Consider the following 22946-nt stretch of genomic DNA (forward strand, 5'->3'; position numbering starts at 1 on the left):
CGCTGAAAACCCCCAAAGCCCAAGGGTCAAGTTTCAGCAGTGTCCCACCACAATGGTAGGTGTGAAAGACACGTGTCCCGTTGTAAATGAAATGTCAAGCGGTTAAAAAAAAAAAAAAAAAATAATCCCAAACCAGCTGCCACCGAGCGCGCCTCGGCTGCGCGGCGGTGGATGCGCGGCTCCGCGGGGCGACAGGGCGGTGCGGGGCCGGGGACCCCCCCGGGGGGCCGGGACCCCCCCCGCCCCGCCGCTCCTCGCCCGCCTCAACGCGCGGGGCCCGACCCCCGGGGCACTCCTGAGATGTGGGTGCCAAAGATTCCCTTGGAAGAGAGTCGTGAGCAGGTTCCCGCCTCCTCCTGCCACCGCGAAACGTCCCGCTGAGCGTGGAGAACGAGGAGGAGAGAGAAGAAAGCCCCCCCGAAGGTGGCCAAACCAAAAAGCAAACAGAATCCAAACGGCTCGTGTTTTAGTGGTTGACTTTAATTCTGCACTGCACTTTTACTACAAGGATATAAAGAATAAATAGCAGATACTCTTCATTTACATAGGATTAAGTCATTCAAACTGTTCTCTCTATTTACAATAACATTGTGCTCTAGGCGTTTATTCATTTTTATTTTAAATCTAAAGTCCATGAGGAAAAAAGAAAAAAAAAACAACCCACACACACGCTTTCCGAATAATGGAAAATAGCTTTAAAACGTTTTCTTATCAAAAAGTTTGGTTTGTATTTTTTAATCCTTTTATTAAAAAAAAAAACAAACAACAACAAAAAACCTACTTCGCCAAAGCGAAGCAACTTCTCTCTGGAATATAAATACCAAAAAAAAAGAAAAGATACATTAGCAACGATCAGGGTAATAGTCTCAAAAATACAGTAGACGCTGATTATTTCACGTATAATACTGACCTTTTAATAGTATATTAAAACGGTGCCATATATACACACAATATACATTCTCCTACACGTTACAGTGCATTACAACGTTAACCAGAAAGCAAATGTCTTTTATTTTTGTTGCAGCAAAGGTCCACGTGAGTCCGCTGGAGAAGGGGCGAGAAAAGGTAAGTGCAAGCCCTAGCAGGAGCACTTGCACTCCGAAATGATGGGGTACTGGATGGGTATCCATGTGCACCTCTGCCCTCCCCGACGCTGGCACCTCCACCTCAGGATCGTTAAATGCACGGACTTGGCAGGTTTGCAAACCATGCCTTCTGGGACTGAACAAGACCTTTTACTGTAGCAGCTGCCCACTTTGACATACCGGGGCCAAAAGCGGCTGCCGAGATCGTTCCACGTGTATAGGACCGGGCAGAAGGTCTGGGACCAGAGCCACATCTGCAGCTTCCTGCGCAGCTTCTTGCTCAGCCTGTGCTTCTTGCCCGGCTGCAGCCCGTCGTAAAACTCCAGCCCTTTGATTTCGCTGGGCATCGCTCCCGAGGGTCTCTGCCTGAGCAGCAAGTCCAGCTCAGCTAGATCGTCCACTCCGAGCCGGTCCTCGGGCAAGGAAATAGCCATAAAGTTAGGGTCGAAGTGTCCGCCCATGAGGTTCCTTAGCAAGGTCTCGTTAAGATCCTTCTCCTTGGGGTCAAAGATAGGGTCCGGGTGCTCGATTAGATCCACCAAGGGCAAGTTGTCGCTGGGAGCCGGTCGGATGTGCAGATAGTGCTGGCAGGCGCCTTGCTCTAGCCGGAGACCCAGCAGAACCACCAAGGCGTATATAGTCACAAGGCACTGGGAATGATCCATCCTTGGGAGACCGGTGGGGGGGGGGGAAAGGGGGGCTGGGTTCACCAAACAGCAGGGGAAGAAGGTGCAAGCAAATACATCAGAAAAGTTGTACGGGGATATCCAAAATAGCTTGTCTTTAGGGGGGATCACCTCCACTCCCCGCACCACCAGCGAAGACAGCCCCCTAATAAGCCCGGAGAACAAGCCCCCTGCAAACGCTCTCTCTTGCAGGCTTCTCTATAAATTTCTCCTGGTGGAGCCGCTCCAAAATTCTGCTGCTGCTGCTTCTTTTCACCCTCCCCGGGAAAGGGAGACGCCGCTTTTTGTTGCAAATTCTGCTTGCTGCTGCTGCTCCTCGTTGTCTGCCCGTGCGTATGGAAGAAGTTGCTGCCGATTCTTCCTCCCTGTTCCTCTCCGCCGTTTGCAAAGCAGCCTCCTCAGCAGCAACAGCAGCCACGCACGTTGGCACCAGTTTGTCTGCTTTGCAAGGACCCAAAGCCTTTAAATTTCCTGCACTTTCAGCTTCATCTCCATGGAAACCACAGACTCTCTTCTAACCCACCCCACCCCCCTTAAAAAAAAACCACACACACAACACAACCCCCACTCCCACAAAAGTCCAGGAGAGCGCGGCTTCCCCCTTCCCACCCAGCAGACACCCTCTGGTGGGGAAGGCTGAGGCGGGAGCCGCCGCTGACTCCCCCCGCCTTCCGCACGCCGCCGCTCACGCGAGCCCGCCGCGCCTCGGGCGATGCTGCTCTCGCCGGGGCAGCCGCCGGCCGGCCCCGCTCCGCCCGCCCCGCCGCAGCCCTCCTCCGGCCGCCGGCGACGGCTCCTCGCTCGGCCTCGCCGCCGCGCTCCGCAGCGCCGGTCACCCCATGGGTGCAGCCCCCGCGGCGGCGGAGCTCGGCCTCTCCCGCTCGCCCCGCGCGGGAGCGCGGCCCCGCCGCCCGCGGAGTGCGGCAGCGCGCCCCGCGGTGCGCAGGCTTCCGCGCCCGCTCTCCCGCCGCTGCCCGCGCCCTCCTGCCCCGGCCGGCGCTCCCCGGCCGCTGGGGGTTGCGTGCCCGGCTCCGCACATGGGCCCGCGATGCACTGCCCACACCGCGCCCGGCCGACCGCCCGCGGGGCCGCCGCAGACACCTCCTCTGCCCGCGCCCAGCCGCGGACCCGGCGCCTTCCCGGGCGGAGCGAGCCCTCTGCTGGCGGCGCCGGACGGGACGGGCCGGGGCCGGCGGCTGCCCGCGGGCGGGCGGTGGGCACAGGGCGAGCGAGAGGCGGCGGAAGCCAGCGCGTCTGTCGCAGTTTTAGGGTCTGGGAGAACCCCCTGGAATAAACTTCCCGTGCCGCGCTGGGGAACGAGGGCAGAAAGAAGGGTGTGCAAAACCTGCGGGAAATACCGCGGGTGGGAGGAGGAGGTTCCCGCGGACGGTGCCCGGACCTCAGGGGCTGCCACCGAGCGAGACCCTCCGCACGGAGCCTGCGATCCCCCGGGGGAAGCCCGGTGGCTCCGCTCCCACTGCAGATCGCCCCGGCAGGCTGCAAGGCTCCGCTGCCATCCGCGGAGCACGCACTTGGCATTTTTCTAGGGAGTTCTCTAAGAGTTCTCCCATCAGAAGCACAATTTACAGTTACGCTCCCACTCCACACAGAAAAGACGGAAGGTCTACCTCAAGAGCAAATACATAAAACAATTTAAAAAATTGATACTGAATGCTCCTTCCATTGCAGAATTACTGTCTCACGGCAGGCAGCGTGCTGTAAGGGGAGGTGAACAGTCTATTAAGGTTTGAGTAAAATTTCCTGAAGTGCTTGAATCCCATTCCTGCAGGCCATTTAGGCACTTAGGAGCCGAAGTTTAATGGGACAGAAGCTTAGCCATTTCACCTAAATTATTTATGCATTTGTTTAAATGTTAACCTTCAAATTTAAGTTCATTATAAAAGTAATACATAGATTGTATTACCCAGGTTGAGCATTTTGTTCTAAAAATTCACTATTTTTTTCAACTACTTTCACTCCCTAAGTTAAATTTAAAACAACTCTTATTTTGCCTTATTCCTGAGCATGTAGGGCATTTTATAAATAATACATAACTGAACTAAATGACATGAAAAAGATGGAAAACTGACCCTAGCTCTAAACTGTAAAAGGAGCCTCACAGTGACACTTGCTACTATGATGTCAGTCAAGGATCTGCTGGAGTTTTAGTAGATATTTTTTCACTTAGAGGTTTAGGACTCTACCTTCATCTAGAACCCGACAAGCTGTCATTGCCGAAACTTGGCACACAAGTTGTCACTAGAAATAGGTGAGAAGCCACCCCTCCTATCCTTCAAAATAAAATTCCCCCAAATTGAAGGAGTAGAAACATAACCAGGAACTGAAGACAGACATTCTGCTGAATTTAGGACTTAACTGGATATGACTTTGATGCTGAACTGAATCTGAGTAGGACACAGAGGTGCAAAGGTCTGCACAGAGCCAGCGAGTGAGCTCAGACACAAGCCATTCCAGATTCTCACCAAGGTCTTGGCCTGTTCACGCCACGGTTCCACTCCTTCCCCCTGGGATTAAGCCTCTACAAGCTGTTCCTCTGTCTCTGAGCTGAGCTGGGGAGCGTCTGTTCATCCCTCCTTTATTCCCACACACCCCATTTTTTTCGCCACTCTGCAGGACAAAATGTTTCTTGACATAGAGGAGCATAAGCCAGCACTCGAAGCTCATCAGCTAATCCACTGCTTCTGGGAAGGATCGATGTGACTGGTTTCAGGAGAGGGCAGTTGTGAGGATGGCTGATGAATCCTAGCAAGGTGTTACAGTTTTTTGGGAGTGCTTGTCTGTCTCTTTCTCTCTCTTTCCTCATTGTCTTTCTACCTCCAGCCAATAAGTCACCTGTAAGTCACTTCAAATATTTTTTAATTTGCTTTTAAACCACCTTGTTTAAACACAAAGGCACAAATAACAATACTAGGTTAAAATAATACTGTTTCAAATGGAAAGCAAAAATTCAGAAGTTACACCTAATGCCTTGTATTTCTTCTTTAATAATAAATTCAGTTTTACTCAGCTAGTATTTGAAAACAATTCTTTAACTACTAGTCTCTAAGTCTATAGACTTAGAAAAGCCTATAGAGAAAAATCTATAAAGCCGATAAGGCCTACGTCCTATTTCATGCCAGGTGAAAGACTCTACCTTCAAAACTGTGCTCCTGAGGAAGCACTTGAAGGCCATTTTCTCCTGAACTGAGTTACCTGTAGGCGGAAATGTTTTCTGGAATGAGGTTGTTTCAGATGGACTGCCTCTCTAAGGTACAGAGATTTGTTCTGAGCAGAGCAGGCTGGGGCTTGGTAATTCCTCAAGTGCAGGTGTCTGCCTGGGGTGCACTGGGCTCCTGGCAAGGTTGTGAAAACTCGAGGGATGCAGAAGTGACAGAAGTCACTTGTGGCCCAAGAATTTCTTGGTGGAATGGCTGATAGCAGAACTGGGAAAGAGCTGCCAGTAACAGCTCTGCCAGAAGCCTTTGGGTCAGAGGGAAAAGAGATTTGGCTTCCCATCAAACTGGTTTATTTCAAGGTTTGCTGAAAACAGCAGTAAATGAAACCTGGAGGTAAAGGGCCTGATCCAGGCTCTGTGTATGATGCCAGCCCTTCCTGGGATAGGGAGAGAGGCCAGCAGCTCACAGAGGCCTCAGCTGGTCACTCTACTGGCAATGGTGCACGAAGCAGAGGAGAAAACAACTCCCTTCACCTCAGTTTTATTGGTTCTGGAGTGCTGTCAGTAGTAAAAATGTGTTTTTTCAGTAGACAAAGCAAATACAACCTTCAAGGCACACAGGAAGCCAATGTGGGCAAGAGTAAGATGCCACTTCTGCAGGGTCACATCTTTGATGAGGAGCGAAGAGGTATGCAGCCTGCACTGCTCTGCTTATGACTCTGGAGGCACAGCTCTAAAAACACATTATGTAAGGATCTGATTTCAGTCCACAACAGCAAGGATGCACAGAAAGAATTCAGAATAGATTTGTTTCCCATTAAATCTACTAAAAGAAAATGGCCTGACTTACTTCACCCAACCCAGTGCTCATGGACATCACACTGAATTCAGCCCATTGTGTCGAATCAGTCTGGTCTATGAACAATGGTCCCAAGCTCAATGCATGCACCACCCAAAAACACAGAGGGAATCTCACAGGAAGTAATAAACCACTACGAAACCGGGATAAGGAAGAGCTATGCCAGGTGTGCTCAGACGAGTTGTGCCTTCCTTAGGAGTGGCGGCTTGTTTACAAGTATCCTTGTTTCCCTTACACTTAAAGATTATTTAAATCACGATCTCATTCATGATCTCATTGCCTTTCACTACTTATTTTTAAGAATCCATTGGCATGAAACAAGAAGTGCTTGTTAAAGAAAGGAAAACCAACAGCATAACCAAATGACTCCTCTGCCCAGCTCTCATGCAAATTTCTCATACGGCTTTGGGCAATAATTTCATAGCTTTGTGCTTTTCGTATTTGTAAAGCAGGAATGCTAACCCTTGCCTCTTTCATGGAGATGCTGGACGGTTTGATTAGATGCTACCAGTAAATCTATATCAAGGCAGAGGGAAGAGTCCAGTGTTTTACTAAGACTAATGGAGCAGACAACTGAATTAAAGTCACTTAAATTTTAGTCTTAGGTCCCAGTGAGCCGCTAGACCAGCTCCCTCTTCCTTGCTCACACCCGTATAAATTTTGTAAGGAACTCCTTAGGGTTTAAGTTTCTACCTTTTTTTAAAACTATGACTCCCTAAATAATTTCTAAAGGAAATGCACAGGTTTCAGACATTTTACATAGTTCATATATGCCATATATGACAATCTGCCCGATCTACATGATTAGCTATCAAAGGTCATGTATGACCTCATGCAGGAATCCATTCACCACAGGTAGAAAATCACTGGTCTACTGCTTTCAAGCTATATTCTTCAGTATGAAAGATTCAGGGAGATCTTGCTGGACCTTTGAAATGTGGTCCTGCATCTCAAGGTATCTCATACATTTCCCTGCCCCTTTCCTGATTCACACAAGGGGCCACAAAATATGGATTTTGTTAACGGACTGCACAATGTTAGCAGGTGATCAGCTGCTCTGAAAGAAAACAGTTGTGAATCACATACTTTGGAAGGTAAACATTTTTTGAGAGAGCAAAGTTCTGCCTTGAAATCCCAACAGAATGGAGACAGGGAAGGATACATTTGGCCAAGAACCTGTATCTTCAGTGATAAACGATGTATAAATAATATATTTTGAAACTAAGCTCTGGGATGAATGTTTTATAGTGGAGTAAATCCTAAGATGACTGATGCATTAAAGCAATGAAAAAAGAAAAAAAAAAAAGAGACCCCCCAAATAAAACAAGTTATTTCTTAGTCTTTCAGTACAGCTATATGTAAAGAAATGTATCCATTGCCTTAAAAAAAAACAAAAAAGGAAAAAAAAGGGAAGGCTGTAAAAGAAGAGAATAAAATCTTGTGAGGTTCTTAAAGAATTGCTCTATTTTTCTCATTCCACGTTATTCTTGCACCTAAAACACTGTGCCTCCTTGATTCTCAGACCGCTCTCCTCTTGCTCATGCATTTTTCCTAAGGTATAGACTTTTGTCTTTAGAACAGAGCTTGTGCATTCATCTGCTGATAAACTGTTTATCTTAGCTTTTATGAGGGCGCCTTGCTGCAAGCCAGCCAGAGACAGGATCCTGGGTGTTTGTCTTTTTTTTAAAAGAGGGTCCGGGAAGTGACGGGTATTTATACCTCCCCTTGGCTCTATATATCACGGGAGGTGGAACTCCACTGTCTCTGTTTCTCGCTTTTTCTCTCAGCAGTGTCTTCTGCCGTAAATCTGAATCTCTCAGAACAGAGTTTTCTTGGCTGCAACCCCATTTGGAGGAATTAAAGTTTTATTTATTTATTTATTCACGCAAGAGGTCTGCAACAGAGGAAACCCAAAGTCCTTCTAAATCCTCCCCCTCCTCTACCCCACCTAACCATCCTACTTTTTGTGCCAAATACTAACATCTCAGCAGTCAAGAGAAGAGACCAGAGCCGGTTGAGCGTCTCACAGTTTGCAGACCAATTCATTATGGAGAGAGAGGCCAGTGGGAGAATTGGCAAAGATGAAACAGAAACCCAGGCATTTTTTATGTTAAAAAATGACACTTACATTTACAAGGAATGGCTCCTGACAGGGATTTGAATTTCCACACAGGCAACATTGTTTATCCAAACAAACTCCCTGTAGCAGCATATATTACATATATACACACATGACAAGTAGGAATGTATTTATCCTTTTTGCCAGCCTGCCTATTAAGATAAACATCTATTGAAACAAACCAAGTTTTTATTATTCCTTTTTTATAAAACACTAAAGACAATTGAGTGACAGAGATTCAACGAAGCAAAAAATACAGCAACCCCCCCAATCAAGCCCTGTGTGCATGTGAGTGATTCATTGATGCCAGCTACTGAATAACCCTGATACATAACATTTCCCACCTCTGATATTTAAAAAGACCTCCTCGCCCTTTTAGCACCAATGGAGCCCTTCAGATGTTTTATTGCTAATTGTCTAATGCTATGTGATAAATGGCTGCTTGACTGAAAATGACAACCCCTTTTCTCTCAACTACTTCATTTTCCTGGCTCCAGTGGGGGTGAAGAGGAAAAAATAAATCCGATTACATCATATTTAGCCTGTTGGTTATGAATGAAGGAAAATTAAACTTACTTTAAAAGTACTTCTGTCAACTAAGTCCTGAGCCCCCAGGCCCCCTGCACTCAGTAAATGTTGCCTCAGATGCTGGGGCAAAACGTTCCAAGAGACTTACGGGTTTTGTGAAAGCACAAAATCCCAAAGGCAGGGCCTAATCCTGACGAGAGAGCCAGGAGGAGCAGGACCACAAATATATTTAACTCAGAAACCCTGGACCAAACCTAGAATGGCTGCACTTTGTGCTCACAGGAAGTATTTTGGCTACAGGGTAATAAAAGAGCAGAATTTAGCCCAATATATAAACCAACTCCTGGATATAGCTTTGCCTTAAGAATAAATGCAGCAGAGTAAGGTCCCACAAATTGGGAACTGCTGCATTATTAGACACTTTAAATTTACTTTGGCTAGAAAAATCTGCAAGAATGAAGGAGTTTTAATAACTAGAAAAAGATTAAACTGTGTGTCTTTCCCCAGCACCACTTCTTTCCCGCTTCTTATGCTTTATCCCTTTAGGGAATCTGGTATCTTCAAAAAAGAAGTAGATTGCAATGACGAGCCAGAGCTGTGTGCATAACATTATCTTTGCAGCAGCTACAAAATGTCACCAAATACTAACTCGGAGTGACTGGGTTGGCTGTGAGAAGCTGTGTGTTCAATAGGTTACTTTTCAAAGAAACTTGTACCTTTAGTGGAAAATGGAATGATTCTCTCAGAGATGATGAAACAGACTCACACATGGGGGCATGGGATTAATTCAGATACAGAAACAGACACAAAGGAGACTGATTCCAAACCTGCTCGTGTTCAGTACGAATCTCTGGGAAGTGTTTCTTTGGCTTGGGAGTTTCAAGTCTTTGCCTGTGAAGGCAAAGGGACCCAGGCGAGAAAAATAATGAATCTATGCTTCCCAGACACAGATCTGACATTTGCTCTCTCCCTCTGACTCAGGCTTTGACTGGGTTCAGGGATTAATTAGGCCATGCAAACGAGTTAGGTTCTCTCTTCTGGCAACCTGGTCACGTAGGGAACCCCCACCCCTCCCCTTCCCCACACTCTCCTTCCCCATAATGAAGCATGACTGTAGTAAAACAAGTCTTTTGATGGTGCCTCTTCTCATCACTTTCAAGACAAACAATGTCTCAGAAGCCCCCCAGCTGCTTTTATTTTTCTTATATCTACAGTTACATCTTGGGTGTGTTTACTCATCCTCATTAAATATGTTGTTCCCTCCCCCCCCTTTTTTTTTAATATCCTTCCTTTATTGCAGTTTACACAACACATCAATTACAGGATAGAGTTAAAAGCTTTTAGAGCCATTCTTGGGTATAGAGCAACACCCCACAACACCACCATCTCTAAAAGAGAATTGACAGAGAGTATAGTAGGGTATAGTAGGAATACAAGACAAACAGCCCCACAGCAAACATCTCCACAGCAAAGGAAGAAGTGGTCACAAATTACTAATTTGCTCACAGCAAATTATCGCTTGTGTAGAGTCCACTTCCTTCAATAAGCCTGAGTAAGGACTTTGGTGGTTTTTTTTGTTTTTTTTTTTCCTCATTTAAAAATATTAACAAGTGACTGTTACCCTCCTCCTTTTAATACAGATATTTGGAAAGTCTAAGATGGCACAGTAAGAAGAAATAACCCATCACAGTACTAACAAACAGCTAGGCTTTCCCACATACACCTTAGTCTTAGGATCATTTTTTTTCAAGCAAGATTGAAATAATGACTCTTCAACTGAATATATTTACTGCCTTCTGAAGCCACACCACCTTTTACTTATTTTCATAATAAACACATCAGCAGTTCAATAAGATGCCAGACACAATAGCACAATATTTTAACCATTATTTGGATTTGTTCTCTCTGTATATTTACATTTGTCTGTGCAAGTGTGTGTGTATGCATGCATGTGCAATTGTTTCCGTGTAGGAACAGCCTTTCCATTACTTCCATTCTTTGGAACACTATTCTGTTTTATTTACAAGAAGATCAAAACCAAACAAAAAAGGGAATCGCCCTGACCACCGCGGAAGTTCCACAGGACTTCTCCATACCTTGAGCATGAAGGCTAACTTTTCTAAGCAAACTGAGCACTTCAACTCAAATATTAGGTATTGAAACAGACTTGGACAAGGGATTCAAGGAAGAGACATGTTTTTGTAACAGAAAAAGAAGCAAAAGGAACACTGCTACATTTATAGTGTCCTGTGGTAAAGATGGCTTTTGATGCCACTTTCTCATAAGATCTCCCCACTTTTCTCATCAAAAAAGAAGGTAAGTATAACCTTGCTCTGCAGACTCTAACCTAAATCTCCCTTCAGGGAGACAATTCAGCTCCAGATAGCGGAGTCTGCCCGTCATCATTCTGTGTTAGATCTCTTCAATAAATAAATAAATAAGCAGCCTTCCCCCACCAGCCTAAGAGAGCCCTTGTGTGCCTAGGCTTAGGACTTGCCCAGTGGCTTACTGCTGCAGGACCTGAAGGGAGCAGGGTGGGGGGCGAGGTGGGGGCAATCACCCTCCAACACTGGGAATCGTTTGTAAATTACCCTAAGCTTCCCTTAGTCATTATTCCATTAACTGCCTCTTGGTAGATCTGTCAGTAACTAAGCTGGGACTTATTTGTAGAGAATCAGAGGCTATTTGCTGTACTAAGTGAGCCATGAGAGCGAAAGGGTTTGGGATTTATTTGTAATTACAGTCGGGATTTTTTTCTTCTCCTTCTTGCCTGGACCCCACTGGTACTTTCATTCACATTCCCTAAGCTGAAGCTGGCGCCAGGATCACAGGCTGGCCCTGTGTTTATGTCATTGAGACTAGGACAATATTTCAGTGTGGAGCCAGACCGCAGGGATCCACTCTATAAAACCCTCACTAAAAATAGACAGCCGCCCTGCCCCCAGGCCTGCGGACCGCCGGCACCCTGCGTGGAGCACGGCCCTCAGCTGGGCCGAACCCAGCCCTCCCGGTTGGGCCTGCTGGCCCCGACAGCCCCCCCGGCCTCTGCCAGCCCCCGGCCCACCCTGTGCTTCCCCCCAGCCAGGGTCCCCCTCAGCCACCCCTGGAGCAGCATCCCGAGGGCTCCTCTCCTCCCCAGCTGCTCTTTGCCAGTGGATGTGGCACCTCGAGGTGCCCGGCCTCCCCCTGCTCCTGGCTGGGTGGGAGCATGCCCCGAGTCCTGTTCCGCAGCGATCCCTGACCAGCCCTGTAAAAGCACTGCTCCGGCTGCAACGCAGAGCCAGCGGGTATCCTGAAACACCGCTGGTTTGCTGGAGTGGCACGGCTCTAACTGGTAGACTAAGAGATACCTGAAAATATCAGTGCTTGGGATTCCTCCTTTCCCTCTGTAGCTTGTAAATGTGTTCAGAGAGACCCCAGCAGGACAAAACTGGGTCAAAGACTTCACCTCTGTCTGATAAATCTTTCCTGCAGCAAATTAAAAAAAGAGCTGAACATTTCCATCTCATAGCTGTCAATTTTATTCAAAAGCATGAACCGGGGCAAATCATTCAGCCTTTTCAATGCCAGTGGTGCGTGATCCCTCAGCTTGGGAGGATAAGCGTAACTAGTAGAGTGTTTATTGATTAGTTCAACAGCTATATAGATAAGATATGAGGTGCTTAATGCACTGATTTTCAAGGTAAGAGCCTGATCCTGCAGCTTAGATCCTGACGTTGGAAAAGGCTTCATTGAAGAAGCCTGCGAAGTGACAGAAAAAGCTCACATGGATTTTAATGGGACCAGAGCCTTCCAAAAGACAGCAGCAAAGCACCGTCGAGACTCTTGATCCCCTTAGAGCCCTGTTTGTTTAGCTGCTGAAAAAGCAGACCCAGAGGCAGCAGACGTGAGCATGTGTGCTCGCACACACAGGTATCCCGAGAAGGGATGCTGCCACCGACCGCCAACGAATGCTGATCCACAAGAGGAACAAACCCCTCAGAGAACAGCTTCCTTCCAGATCCCTGTCACTGAATCATTCCTGATACAGGTGCTGCCATCACCACCAGAGCAGAGGTGGTCACATGAATCTCTGACAGAACTGAAAACTGAACTCAGCGCTCTGAAATCCCAGATAGGGCTTTAAAACCCTGCTGTGCTACACGCGGTGCTGCTTATAATGAAACTTGACTTTGATTTGATTGGCTCAAACTACATCATTCTCTGGTCAAAGAAACCATTTTGTACAAGGAGATAAGACTATTGTATCATGGACTAAGAACGTAGGAAAATAACGGCTCCTTGTCGAAAGGCTGCTTTGAAAATTTTCAGAACATCAAGGACACTACATAGAGCAGTACAGATGGGCAGCTGTGGTTTTGTAAGGAGATTTATCAGGGACTTTGGGAAGAGAATCCAACAGATTTCATACAAACCAGTACACGTTTTCTGCACCATGCTACGTGTACTCAGTGCTTGGTCTGATTATTCTGCCGAGTTCAGCTTCTGTCAGTTGTTCACTTAGCTTTTTTCAGCTAAAAGTCTCAGGTGACTGTTAGTGCAATGTATTCAGGATCCCTTTGCAGTGGGCATTGTGCATGTGTTGAATGGCAGTTCAACACATTCTGGATCATCTCAATAGATTACACCGATAAAAGGTGAGAACATGAAAGCCCACAAAGTACACAACTGGCTTGCCCAAGGTCACAAAATAACAAAACTGAGAAGTCTCCACTTTCCCTGCTTAGGACCAGTTCCTATCTTTTATAAGAGTAGCATGTTGGCAGGGATAGGCCACTGGGCCTCATGGATTTCATAGCATCTTCTGATTTCACTACTTTGGAAGTTATTCATCAATTAGAAAGGGAGATCCAAATCACAGCTGCATGAAAGGCAATGGCAAAACTCCACAGTGCTGCTAACAGTGGCCTTATCAAGTGGCCATGAACAAGACAGAATAAGAAGTGTACCTACAGGGAACAGTTGTGCAGCATGCAAAATACTGGTTGCTCTCTGCACAACTTCTTGAAATAATCCTCACAGCAAGGACATACTATGTAGACAAAATTTAGGGCTTCTCACAATTTTATCTGAATAGTCACTGTTTCTCAAATATCAGTCCTAGGGATAGAGGACCTTTAATAACCTTCAGTCAAAAGCGTGATATATAAAGGAATGAAGCTGGAGGGTCTTCATGTGGAGGAAACACATTTTTGATAACAAACTATATTCTATCATGTGCTATTAGTGTCTGAGAAACAGCCCTGAATTGTTCTCACACTTCATGCTACAGCTTTTCACTACTTGAGCAAAAGCCATTTGTTCCCTATGTATTTCGTTCTATAGTCAGTGTGCAGACTTTCTTTTTCATCTTTGGAGCTCGCTGATCATGCACCTGACAATGGATACACAATGAAAGGAGACTGTTGCAGAAACAGGACTCTCTGATTTGTTACAGTAATTAGATGCTAAGTAGCGAATGATGCAGAAGATTGCAAGAAGATAAAGGCAACACTTGCAGAAACTGAACATCATCACAGAAAAATGAATTCTCTCTGTGTTTTGCCAAACAATCCCAGGGCAGCAGCATATAAGCAACTGAAAACTTTTCACAGGTGGCCACTTAATGTATATGTCTCATTTTCGACAATGCTTAAGCTATGCAGCCTCTGCTGGGACTCCATTCATAGCAGGGTGTGCACTCACAACAGCTGCAATTCAAGCCAACTGGAACTGTGCTTTGAACATATAAAGTCGTGATATGAAATATCAGCTCTTAGGTGACTTGAATAAACACACCCACAATTAGAGGTTACTCGAACATTTTGACTGTAGACCATCTATGTCTTGGTTCTCCAGCCATAAAATGACATCACATCAATGATGATACCAAGAAGATAAAAAACCATATCCTTTCAAATATTTGGTATTTATATTATCCTAAAAGGTTGGACATGGACCGACCACATTTGATGCTGTACAAACATGTAAGGAAAAGGCATCCCTGCTCCCACAGAAGTTTATAGCATAAATTAAACCCTTGAGGTAACAAATGGTATGACAGAGGAAGGACAATGAAACAACACCATCTACTGTTTTGCTTCAGCACCTATGCTCAATTATTTTTTTTTTCAGATAAAACAGAAACAAAGACTTTAAAAAAAAGGCTTAAAAAATTTCAGATACTGTGATAAGACCCAGAAAAAAATTCTGTACAGCCTGTGCACTAGGCTATACAGCCTGTGCTCCATACGTTCTGATGAACACACTCTCTTTCAAAACGTCAGTGCTGTCACTGCCAGTGAATCTAAAAGTTATAAATAATGCTGAGGGCTGGAGAGGTTGCCTTCACACAGAAATTATCACATATGAAGAGGTAAAAAACCTGTCTTCATATACTATAGAAAGACATGGCAATTTAAGTTTTCCACATAAACCTAATAAAGATTTTGGTTTTAGTTCTTTATTTTTTTATAGCTACCTGACCAACCCAGTCAGATGTTAGAGCCCACTATCTCTCAGGCCTTAGGAATACATACTGCAGGCATTGCTCCCACCACAAGTACCTCATTATGTGATGGCTTTCCCAGCTAATTCGAAAGGTAATCATTTATCTTAATTTTAAAAGAAAAGTTGTTCTGAATCTGCATACCTCTGCAAAGTGAACAAGCAGACCTGAGAATTTAGCAATCAATCAGCTGGATTTTTTTACATCTTTTCGAAGTATTGCAGGTATCTGTTCTGGGAGTGATCTGCGGACTCCTTTGATAAAGTTTATGGAAATGTATTCTTCCAAATCCCAGCCTTTCTCCCTACCCTCTACCATTTTGGGACAGGAGTACATATACAGTTCTCTCTTTTCCTTGGCATCTGGACAACTCTTCTACTGTCACCGCCCTGTAGTCCTCAGCTGGCATAAGAATTCCAAAATAAATGAGCGTGTTGTAATCAGGAGAAAAATATTGTGTCCTTGTGGTGTTGATGTTTTTGCAGCTCAGCTTCTCAATGGCTACCACAAGTTGAGCTGCATATTTCTTTACAAAAATATGCTTGCATTGGTAACTTGGCAGGCCACTCATTGAATAGGCATTCAGCTACTTAACTGTTTACTGTTGCCAACAAAGTTCAGTTGATGAACTTGAAACAGGGGAGAAGGAGCACCTTGGCACCCAGCACACGGTTAGTGAGCAGGCGGGTGGGCTTTACGGCAAGCAGACCTTTATCGCAGATCTGCTGGTCAAGAGGCTTTTACGAGTTTCGGTGAAACCCAAAAGCCAATAGTAAGAGCAATGTATTACAGCAGAATGTCTTTAAAGAGACAAAGATACTGACTAAATATCTTCTAATTTTAAGCACGTTTTGAGAAATCACATAAGCAAAATAAGTCTCAGCAGATAATTCATAAACCTGCCTACAGGCAACTGAAGAAGAGCATGAGCCAATACTCAAAACCAGCACGGAAGTACTTAAAGGTGTGTTGCTGTGTACAGTCACACAGCCCAAGGGAACGCACTACCCAGAGAACTAAAAGGGCAAGGATAGGATTTTTAAAGCACTCGCTGTCAGCTTAGCTCTGTCAACTCCCACTCCTGCCAAACTGCATCCCAAAAGGCAGGTCTTACCTGTGTTCATCTCCCAGAACCAACAATCTTATTGGGGCCATTCAACTTCCAGTATCCTTCACTTCTTCCAAAAAGGGAAGTTCTATCTCAACTTAATTTCCAGTAAAGCTGGATGCACATAGTCCCAATTTATTTATTTCATAGTGTCAGTGCTCCTACAAGTGTTTTTGCCTGCCCCCCATCAATTCACACCAAAACAATCTTGAAAGTACGCTGATTTTCACTTTCAACCTGTGCCTTCTTGCCAGGGTAGAGCCAGAGCTGTGTATTTGCTCAGGCTGGAAGAGTTAAGCCAAGATCACTCACACTGCCAATAGTTTTCCAAAGTCCTTTCCAGAGATCTCAGTGGAATGACAAGTTCTCTGGCCATGGATCGGGACAGAGTCAGCACCAAGAGCTGGAGGAGATGCTCCCACACATGAGCGGGCTCTGCACCTACGGCAAGGTCACCCTCTGTGCAACACTCACTCCTGACTGACAACAACCCGACCGATCAGAATACCTGCTGGTTCCCCAAACTGGTTAAGCAGCACAGAGGTATTAGTGCACTACTGCTCAGGGCTCTTTGCATTCTCCAGCAGGGCTCAGAGGATTAGGACAGGGACAGAAAGGCCATAGAGGAATAGGTACAGCCCAACTGCACCATTTTTTCCACAGCTGTTGATTTTTATTACAAAAGGGCAGTGACTGTGTGTTATGAAAGTCCACGAAATATGAAGCTAATAATAAACTGCTAAACATCACATGGAGTCTAAAACTATGCTTCATTTCAGTGGCTGCTAACATGCAGGCTATTTAGACTAGTTAACAATGTAGACCAAAATAATTCCTGTATGAATTAAAGCATGGGAGACATTAACTGTTACACCAGCAAGACTAGCTAAATTGTGCTGAAAATAGGTACACCAAATGTAGATGGTGAAGTTATAAGGGAATAGGGACAATTGATTCTCTTTTCACAAATTTCACATTAAAGAGGGGAATTGCTATCTTGTACCATGCAGTATGAAACAGTATTCAACAGGTATTTTTTAATTTAAAGACTGCCCCAATTCAAGAGACATTTTCCAGAGGCAAAGTTCAATCAATTCTTCAGTTTTTCTTACAACTTTTCACATAGCCTTAAAAAAAACCCAAAACAGACCATGAGCACACAAATTGGGCTGAAGTGTGACCACCTGAATTAACTTTTCTTTTAATGACTTCATCTTTATTCATTTCCCTCAACTTTCACAGAAATTATGTGTGCACATGAATAATGCATGCGTAGGGCCAAATACAAACTACTTTGAGAGCACAGCTCCTCCTAAAATTTTCATGGGAATACATGCTGCGGTATATGTATCTTATGGCATATATATTAAATATACTTTTAGAGTTCATCATAAGTCACAGTTTTTACTTTTCCTCACGTAACAAAAGGTATTGGGAAGCAAGTAACTTTTTTTTTCACATCCAAGAAGAAATGTGAATTTAGAGGCAGTTCAGTGCAAAGAGCAAGGTAATCTTCAGCAAGTTTCTCCAGAAGTTAACTGTACCCCATATTTCTACTCAAAACTGCTCCAGTACCAAGACACTGGGTGGGTCTCACAGTGCAGTTTCTTTTTGATGTCAGGACACCTTTACAATCTGAAGCATCCTTGTCCTTCTCGTGAACGTACATACCGAACAGGAGCTAATAACTCTTAGTCACCTCTTAGTTAAATGAACTAGAAAGAGTTGCCTAAGTATCTTGCTCTAAGGTATGTTTTCCAATCCCTGAATCATTCTTATAAGTCTCTACTGATCCTCTGAACCTTTCTGAAGTCTGACTACCAGAACAGCATGAAATACTACTACCTCTGTTAATATATGGTAAATCTGGTCGTTTGGCAAAGAATTAAAGTAATTGGTTAAACCACAAATAGAGGAGACATTTAGCAAAAAAAACACTAGTGAAAGACAGTTTGTCACTTCAAATGAGATTTTTAATACATAAGCTGAAAACTAGATTATTGCCTACTTGGAATGTAATCAGATAACTGATGCTCAGTACAGCTGCATTCTCTCCAGCTTTCATGGCTTCAATAGACACTGAAATGAATCTTCAGTTTGTTTTTAAAATTAATTGCCAAAACTATAATATTTTTTCTCAGCATTGGTTGAATTGATTTGCTGTAAACTGATTTAGCACAGAATGTAGAGCATGTTGAAAGTGAAATAATAAAGCTGTCACAAAGCCAAGGGACCTCTCATCAGCTTGCATATTAGTAGGCCCAACAGCATGGATCTCATTTACTTCATACTTGCTCCAAAGCAAAAGCTATCATCATTCATGAATGGTAGATACACTGTCTTAAATACAATTTTATTCAACCGACTTTAACAATGGAATACTAGACACTGGATGCAATTGCTACAGAATGTAGAAGACCTGTGCATGAGAGAATTTTCTTCTGAGTTGCCCCTTTTTAGATATTGTGGGATTTGCTTTAAGGAAAAATATTACCATAAAAACTCCAGCAGAGTAAACATGGTTTCAAAAGCTTGTTGCATTACACCTTTAATTTTACCTACATTCTGACCCAAATCCTGCCTTGACAGATCCAGATATAAGAATATATCTTTGAATAAGCTCAGAATTGTATATATTCATCACCTATTTACATTTTAATAAGCAACACAGCTTCATTAGCCTCATCCTTTGAAAACCATTAGCACCCAATACCAGTACAAAACTCAGTGCAGAATTAGTGACCATCTGATCTTAGATAGAAGCAAAAGCTCCATCTCTTTTCAAGTACAATCGATTGACATAGGGAGAAAATATTGCTAAATTCATCCTGAATGTTAAAACCACACACTGCAATGGCATTAAGGGTCAAAAATGAGATTGGCCTGCTGTGGCTACGACTATCTAATTTAATTAACATTTACATTCTTAAAAAAACCCCAACCATTTGCAAGTACTAAGTAATATGGTAAATATGGATCAAATTATCAGCAACAGCAGGGGAGATTTAAAATATGCATCTTGAGTTTGGAGTCACTCAGAAACCTGTGGTGATGCAATCACTCAAACAGAGTAATCTTTATGAGTTTAACTTTGCCAAGAATGTGTGTGCAAACTGTCTTCCAGAGGCTCATCCAGCGCAGATGACACATGAGCTGCCCCTGGTTGTTGGAACACCTCATCCACGTGGAGCCATGCCTGAATGTTTTTGCACATCAGGTGTTTCCTAGTGCTGTAGAGCAGGGCTTTTCAGTCTCTTTTGGTTTGAAAACCCTTACAGGTTTTCTAAGGCACAATGCAGACCCCTGTGTAGCGAGTTTAAGGCTGGTGGTGATGGCTGCAGGTTGCAGCCTGGGAGGTTCAGACAGGCCATGACTGTCTGAGCCAAAGGAACGCTCACCCCACTTGCGTCACAGCCCCCATTGCCCTCAGGGGGCCTCCATCACCTCAGAGCCCCGAAAATGATAAATACCTGAGAGGTGGTGGCAGCGGCCATCGATGGTTGGCATAGAGGAAGCGATCCACACTGCGCGTTAGCTGATGCTTTAGCAACGTGGGCACCATGTCTGGAGCACAGCTCTGCTATAACGTCGCAGCAAAGGGCCCAGGCGCTGTGGAAAACACCGGAGGGTTTCTTTCATCCCACTCCTTTATGTGTCCTTGGATAATTCCCCCCCTCCCGCGCCCCGCAAACCCCGCAGAGCACATTAGGGTGTAAAACCAAACGCAGGGGACCCCAAGGCAAGCCTGGCAGCCGCCATTACCTCAGGCTGCCCAGGAGAGGGCGCCGCGCAGCTCCCGCAGGTCGCCATTTTGGGCAGGCGTGAGGTGAGGTGAGGAGAGGAAGAAGAGGAGGGAGAGGGAGAGGAAAGGGGGTGAGGAGAAAGATGATGGAGAGGGGAGGAGAGGACGGCAGGCTGTCCCTGCCCGGCCTGCTGCGGTGGCACAGACGGTGGCGTGCGGGCGGCGAGGGGAGCCGTCAGCCTCAGTGCGGGGCTGGCACCAGGGTCCCAGGACAAAGCATTTTCCCGCCTCCGCGTGCCCCGTCACCACAGCCCCAGCAGGGCTGCTGAGGTGTAACCCTGCATAACGGTGTACCGCTGACCCGATGTTTAGTAACAAACTAATGAAGTTAATGAGGACATACTTAGGCTGGTAAAAATGTATTTCAGGAGCTGGCTGGCATCGGGGAACAGCGCTTTGAGCGCGGGAGGGCTGGGGCTGAGGTCTGAGCTGACCAGGGCTGTGGGGCTGGAGGAGATGGCTGCTGGGTGTGCTGCCGGTACTGAAGAGAGATCTACACAGCTGAGTAGCAAACCCGTCATTGCTTACCTGAACTGCAAACCTCTGTAACGGTCCTTTGTAAAATTCACATCTCTGGGCATCTAGGAGGGGGTACAGCATGCTCTCTCCCTCGCAGTTGTTTGCAGCTTCCTCCTCACCACCCCAAGGCCCAGCTGTGTCTTATTTACCTAATTACAGGCTGTGGAGCTGACCCACAAGAGGCAGGAGCACGTCTCTGCAGTCCAACTGCAGACTCAGCTGCAGGAGAACGGATTCAGGCTGGGACCATCAACACGTGTGAAATGCTGCTTATACGCATCTTCCCAAATAAAAAGATCAGGAACAGCTGAAAACCTCTGTAAGGGTGAGGAGTCCATGGCTGCCTTCACAAAGTACCTGAAGCAGCCCCCTACAGCTGAGCCTGTGGCACGTGAATTTGCACTGGGGGCATCCTACATCTGGAGACAAGCGGCGTGTAGCTCGTGTGCTGGACCTGTGCCAGGGTTAAGCCCCCAGTAGTGGAGGCTGGATCCCTGGTAGCACTCGTGATGGGAGGTCAGGCGCAATGAAAGAGCCCTAGTAGTTTGAGAAGGAACACACCAGCACCTCTCCTGATGGGAGGTCAGGCGCAGTGAGCAGGAGGGCCCCCCTTGTGCTGGCAGCTCCGTTCCAGTGTTTGGCCGGACTCCAGAAGATTAAAATAGAGCCTTAGACTGTCCCCTCGGCAGCACTGCCAGCCAGAGCCCTGACAATCCTGGGGTTGTACTCAAACGTGAGTCCCTCGGGAGCGTGGGCTTTACCCTAACAGCTGAGGCACTGAGTTGGTCGAAGCAGGCAGGGTTATTGCTCTTGTGACTCAGACTCGAGGAAGAGAGGGATCAGGATGGAGCCACGAGAGAGCAGGGGATCAGAACGAAGCCACAAGGCACAGAAGGGGAAAGGAGCAAGTGTGCCCCAGAAGAAAGCTTGAAAAAATCCTTGTTCTGCTGGGCCCGGGTTCAAAGTATCTGTAGCCGTGAGAATTGGGCATTAAACTATTCAAGCCCAAGTTTGATTTTGCTCCTTTCTGTGACCATTCCAGGAAAAAAGAAGATAAGCAAAAAAAAGAAAAGCAACATTTTCCTTTTTCAGATATTTAAAGAAGTAATATGGAAAAAGGCAAAGCCGTGCAGGTTCTTGTGAAGAACCTCCACACAGGTGGAAAAGTCTTTTGTGGTCCAGAAATGATCACAAGTGAGGGGAACTGGGGCAACATTCTTGTACATGTGTGACTAAATATTAAGTGTTTAAATAAAGCATCTGATTTTCAGAAATGAAAAGCAGTCCCAAGTACCACTAAAATCAACAGCAGTGGCAGATGTCAGCATTTCTTACAGAAGGGTGTTTCAACCCAGTCATCTATTTCAGATTTATTTGTCACCACTTAATGAAGGCATCCACACTTGAAATGTTTTGCTTCAGGGTTTTCAGAAGGTGATTACAAACAGTGCTGGACAAAACATTTTGGCATTGCCTTTTTTTCCACTGAAAAATTAAATCTGGTTGAAATTTTAAAATAATTTATTTTGAAAATATCACATTGATTCAGTCAAAAAAACGACCATATCACCAGATTCAGTGATTTTATTTTGATATTTCCAAAACAAAGCACTTATATTTACTGGTATAAAAAGGCTGTTTTGTCTTTAAATTGACTTTAGTATTAGTTTATAAAGTTCAAAAATTGCTTCTCGGTTTACCATTTTTTGTTTGTGAGCAGCAGAGCGGAGGATTCTACCTGGGTTTGTTTTTCTGCGTGTTTGCTATAATAAAACTGAACTGGAAAATCAAAATAATGAGATCTGGTATTCACACAGGTAAGGAGCCAGAAGTCCTACTGATTAATTAGGACTAATTAATATTTATTAATTAAAAACTGTTAAGAAAATAGAAACATTTTAATAACCCTTTCCTAAATGAACATATGTTTATTTGAAAAGAGAGTTTGAAAAGAGCAGTCTGGGGAAGAAAGCAGCGAAGCTTATTAATAAAGATTTTTTGCGTGTTTGCAAAACAAACAGAAAACCCAAATCAAACCCAAAGCTTTTATTTAAGGACAGAATTAAAAAATAAGTTAATAGTTTGCTCAGAGAGATGACAGTTTATATAAGTTAATACATTTGAATGGACCAGCGAAATGGTTATCTTTTGCTGTCAGAAGAACAAGTCAAAAACATGCCTATAAGAGTTTGTTAACTTCTTTCCAGTTGATTTAAAAGCATTTCAGTAAAAGAGCGTAGAACACAGAGGCAGTTATAAAACAGCACTGTCCTTGAAGAAACCATGGCAGACTTGTTATAAAGGTCTGTAAGAATTGCACTGTTCACCTACGTATCTTCTTAAATAAAGAAGAAATCTCAGCTCAGGGCAAGCAAAACATACGAAAAACAAGGCCCTAAAAATTGCATGGTACATGCAAAAATGCACCAAAGTAATTTAAGTACATGCACACAAAAATCCTTCGTTGTCTTGTGGTGTTTCTTCTAGTTAATTTCTTAGGTTAACGTACCTGACTAATTACTTGCATTTGTTTGTTGGTTTGTTGTTTTTTTTTTTTTTACTTAGTAAATGTGGTAAC

General features: G+C 44.8%; 1 protein-coding gene across 1 annotated transcript; it reads right to left on the reverse strand.

The window, feature by feature from the left end:
* Positions 1-1078: 1078 nt before the first annotated feature.
* Positions 1079-1750, reverse strand: NOG (noggin). Its single transcript, XM_074160300.1, has one exon. It carries the CDS (start codon positions 1748-1750, stop codon positions 1079-1081), a length of 672 nt encoding a protein of 223 aa, XP_074016401.1.
* Positions 1751-22946: the final 21196 nt, after the last annotated feature.

The sequence above is a fragment of the Numenius arquata genome, chromosome 17 (assembly GCF_964106895.1).
Source record: "Numenius arquata chromosome 17, bNumArq3.hap1.1, whole genome shotgun sequence".
Lineage (NCBI taxonomy): Eukaryota > Metazoa > Chordata > Aves > Charadriiformes > Scolopacidae > Numenius > Numenius arquata.

Coding starts and splice junctions, on each gene's coding strand:
- NOG (XM_074160300.1), bottom strand. CDS start 1,750: ATGGATCATTCCCAGTGCCTTGTGACTATATACGCCTTGGTGGTTCTG.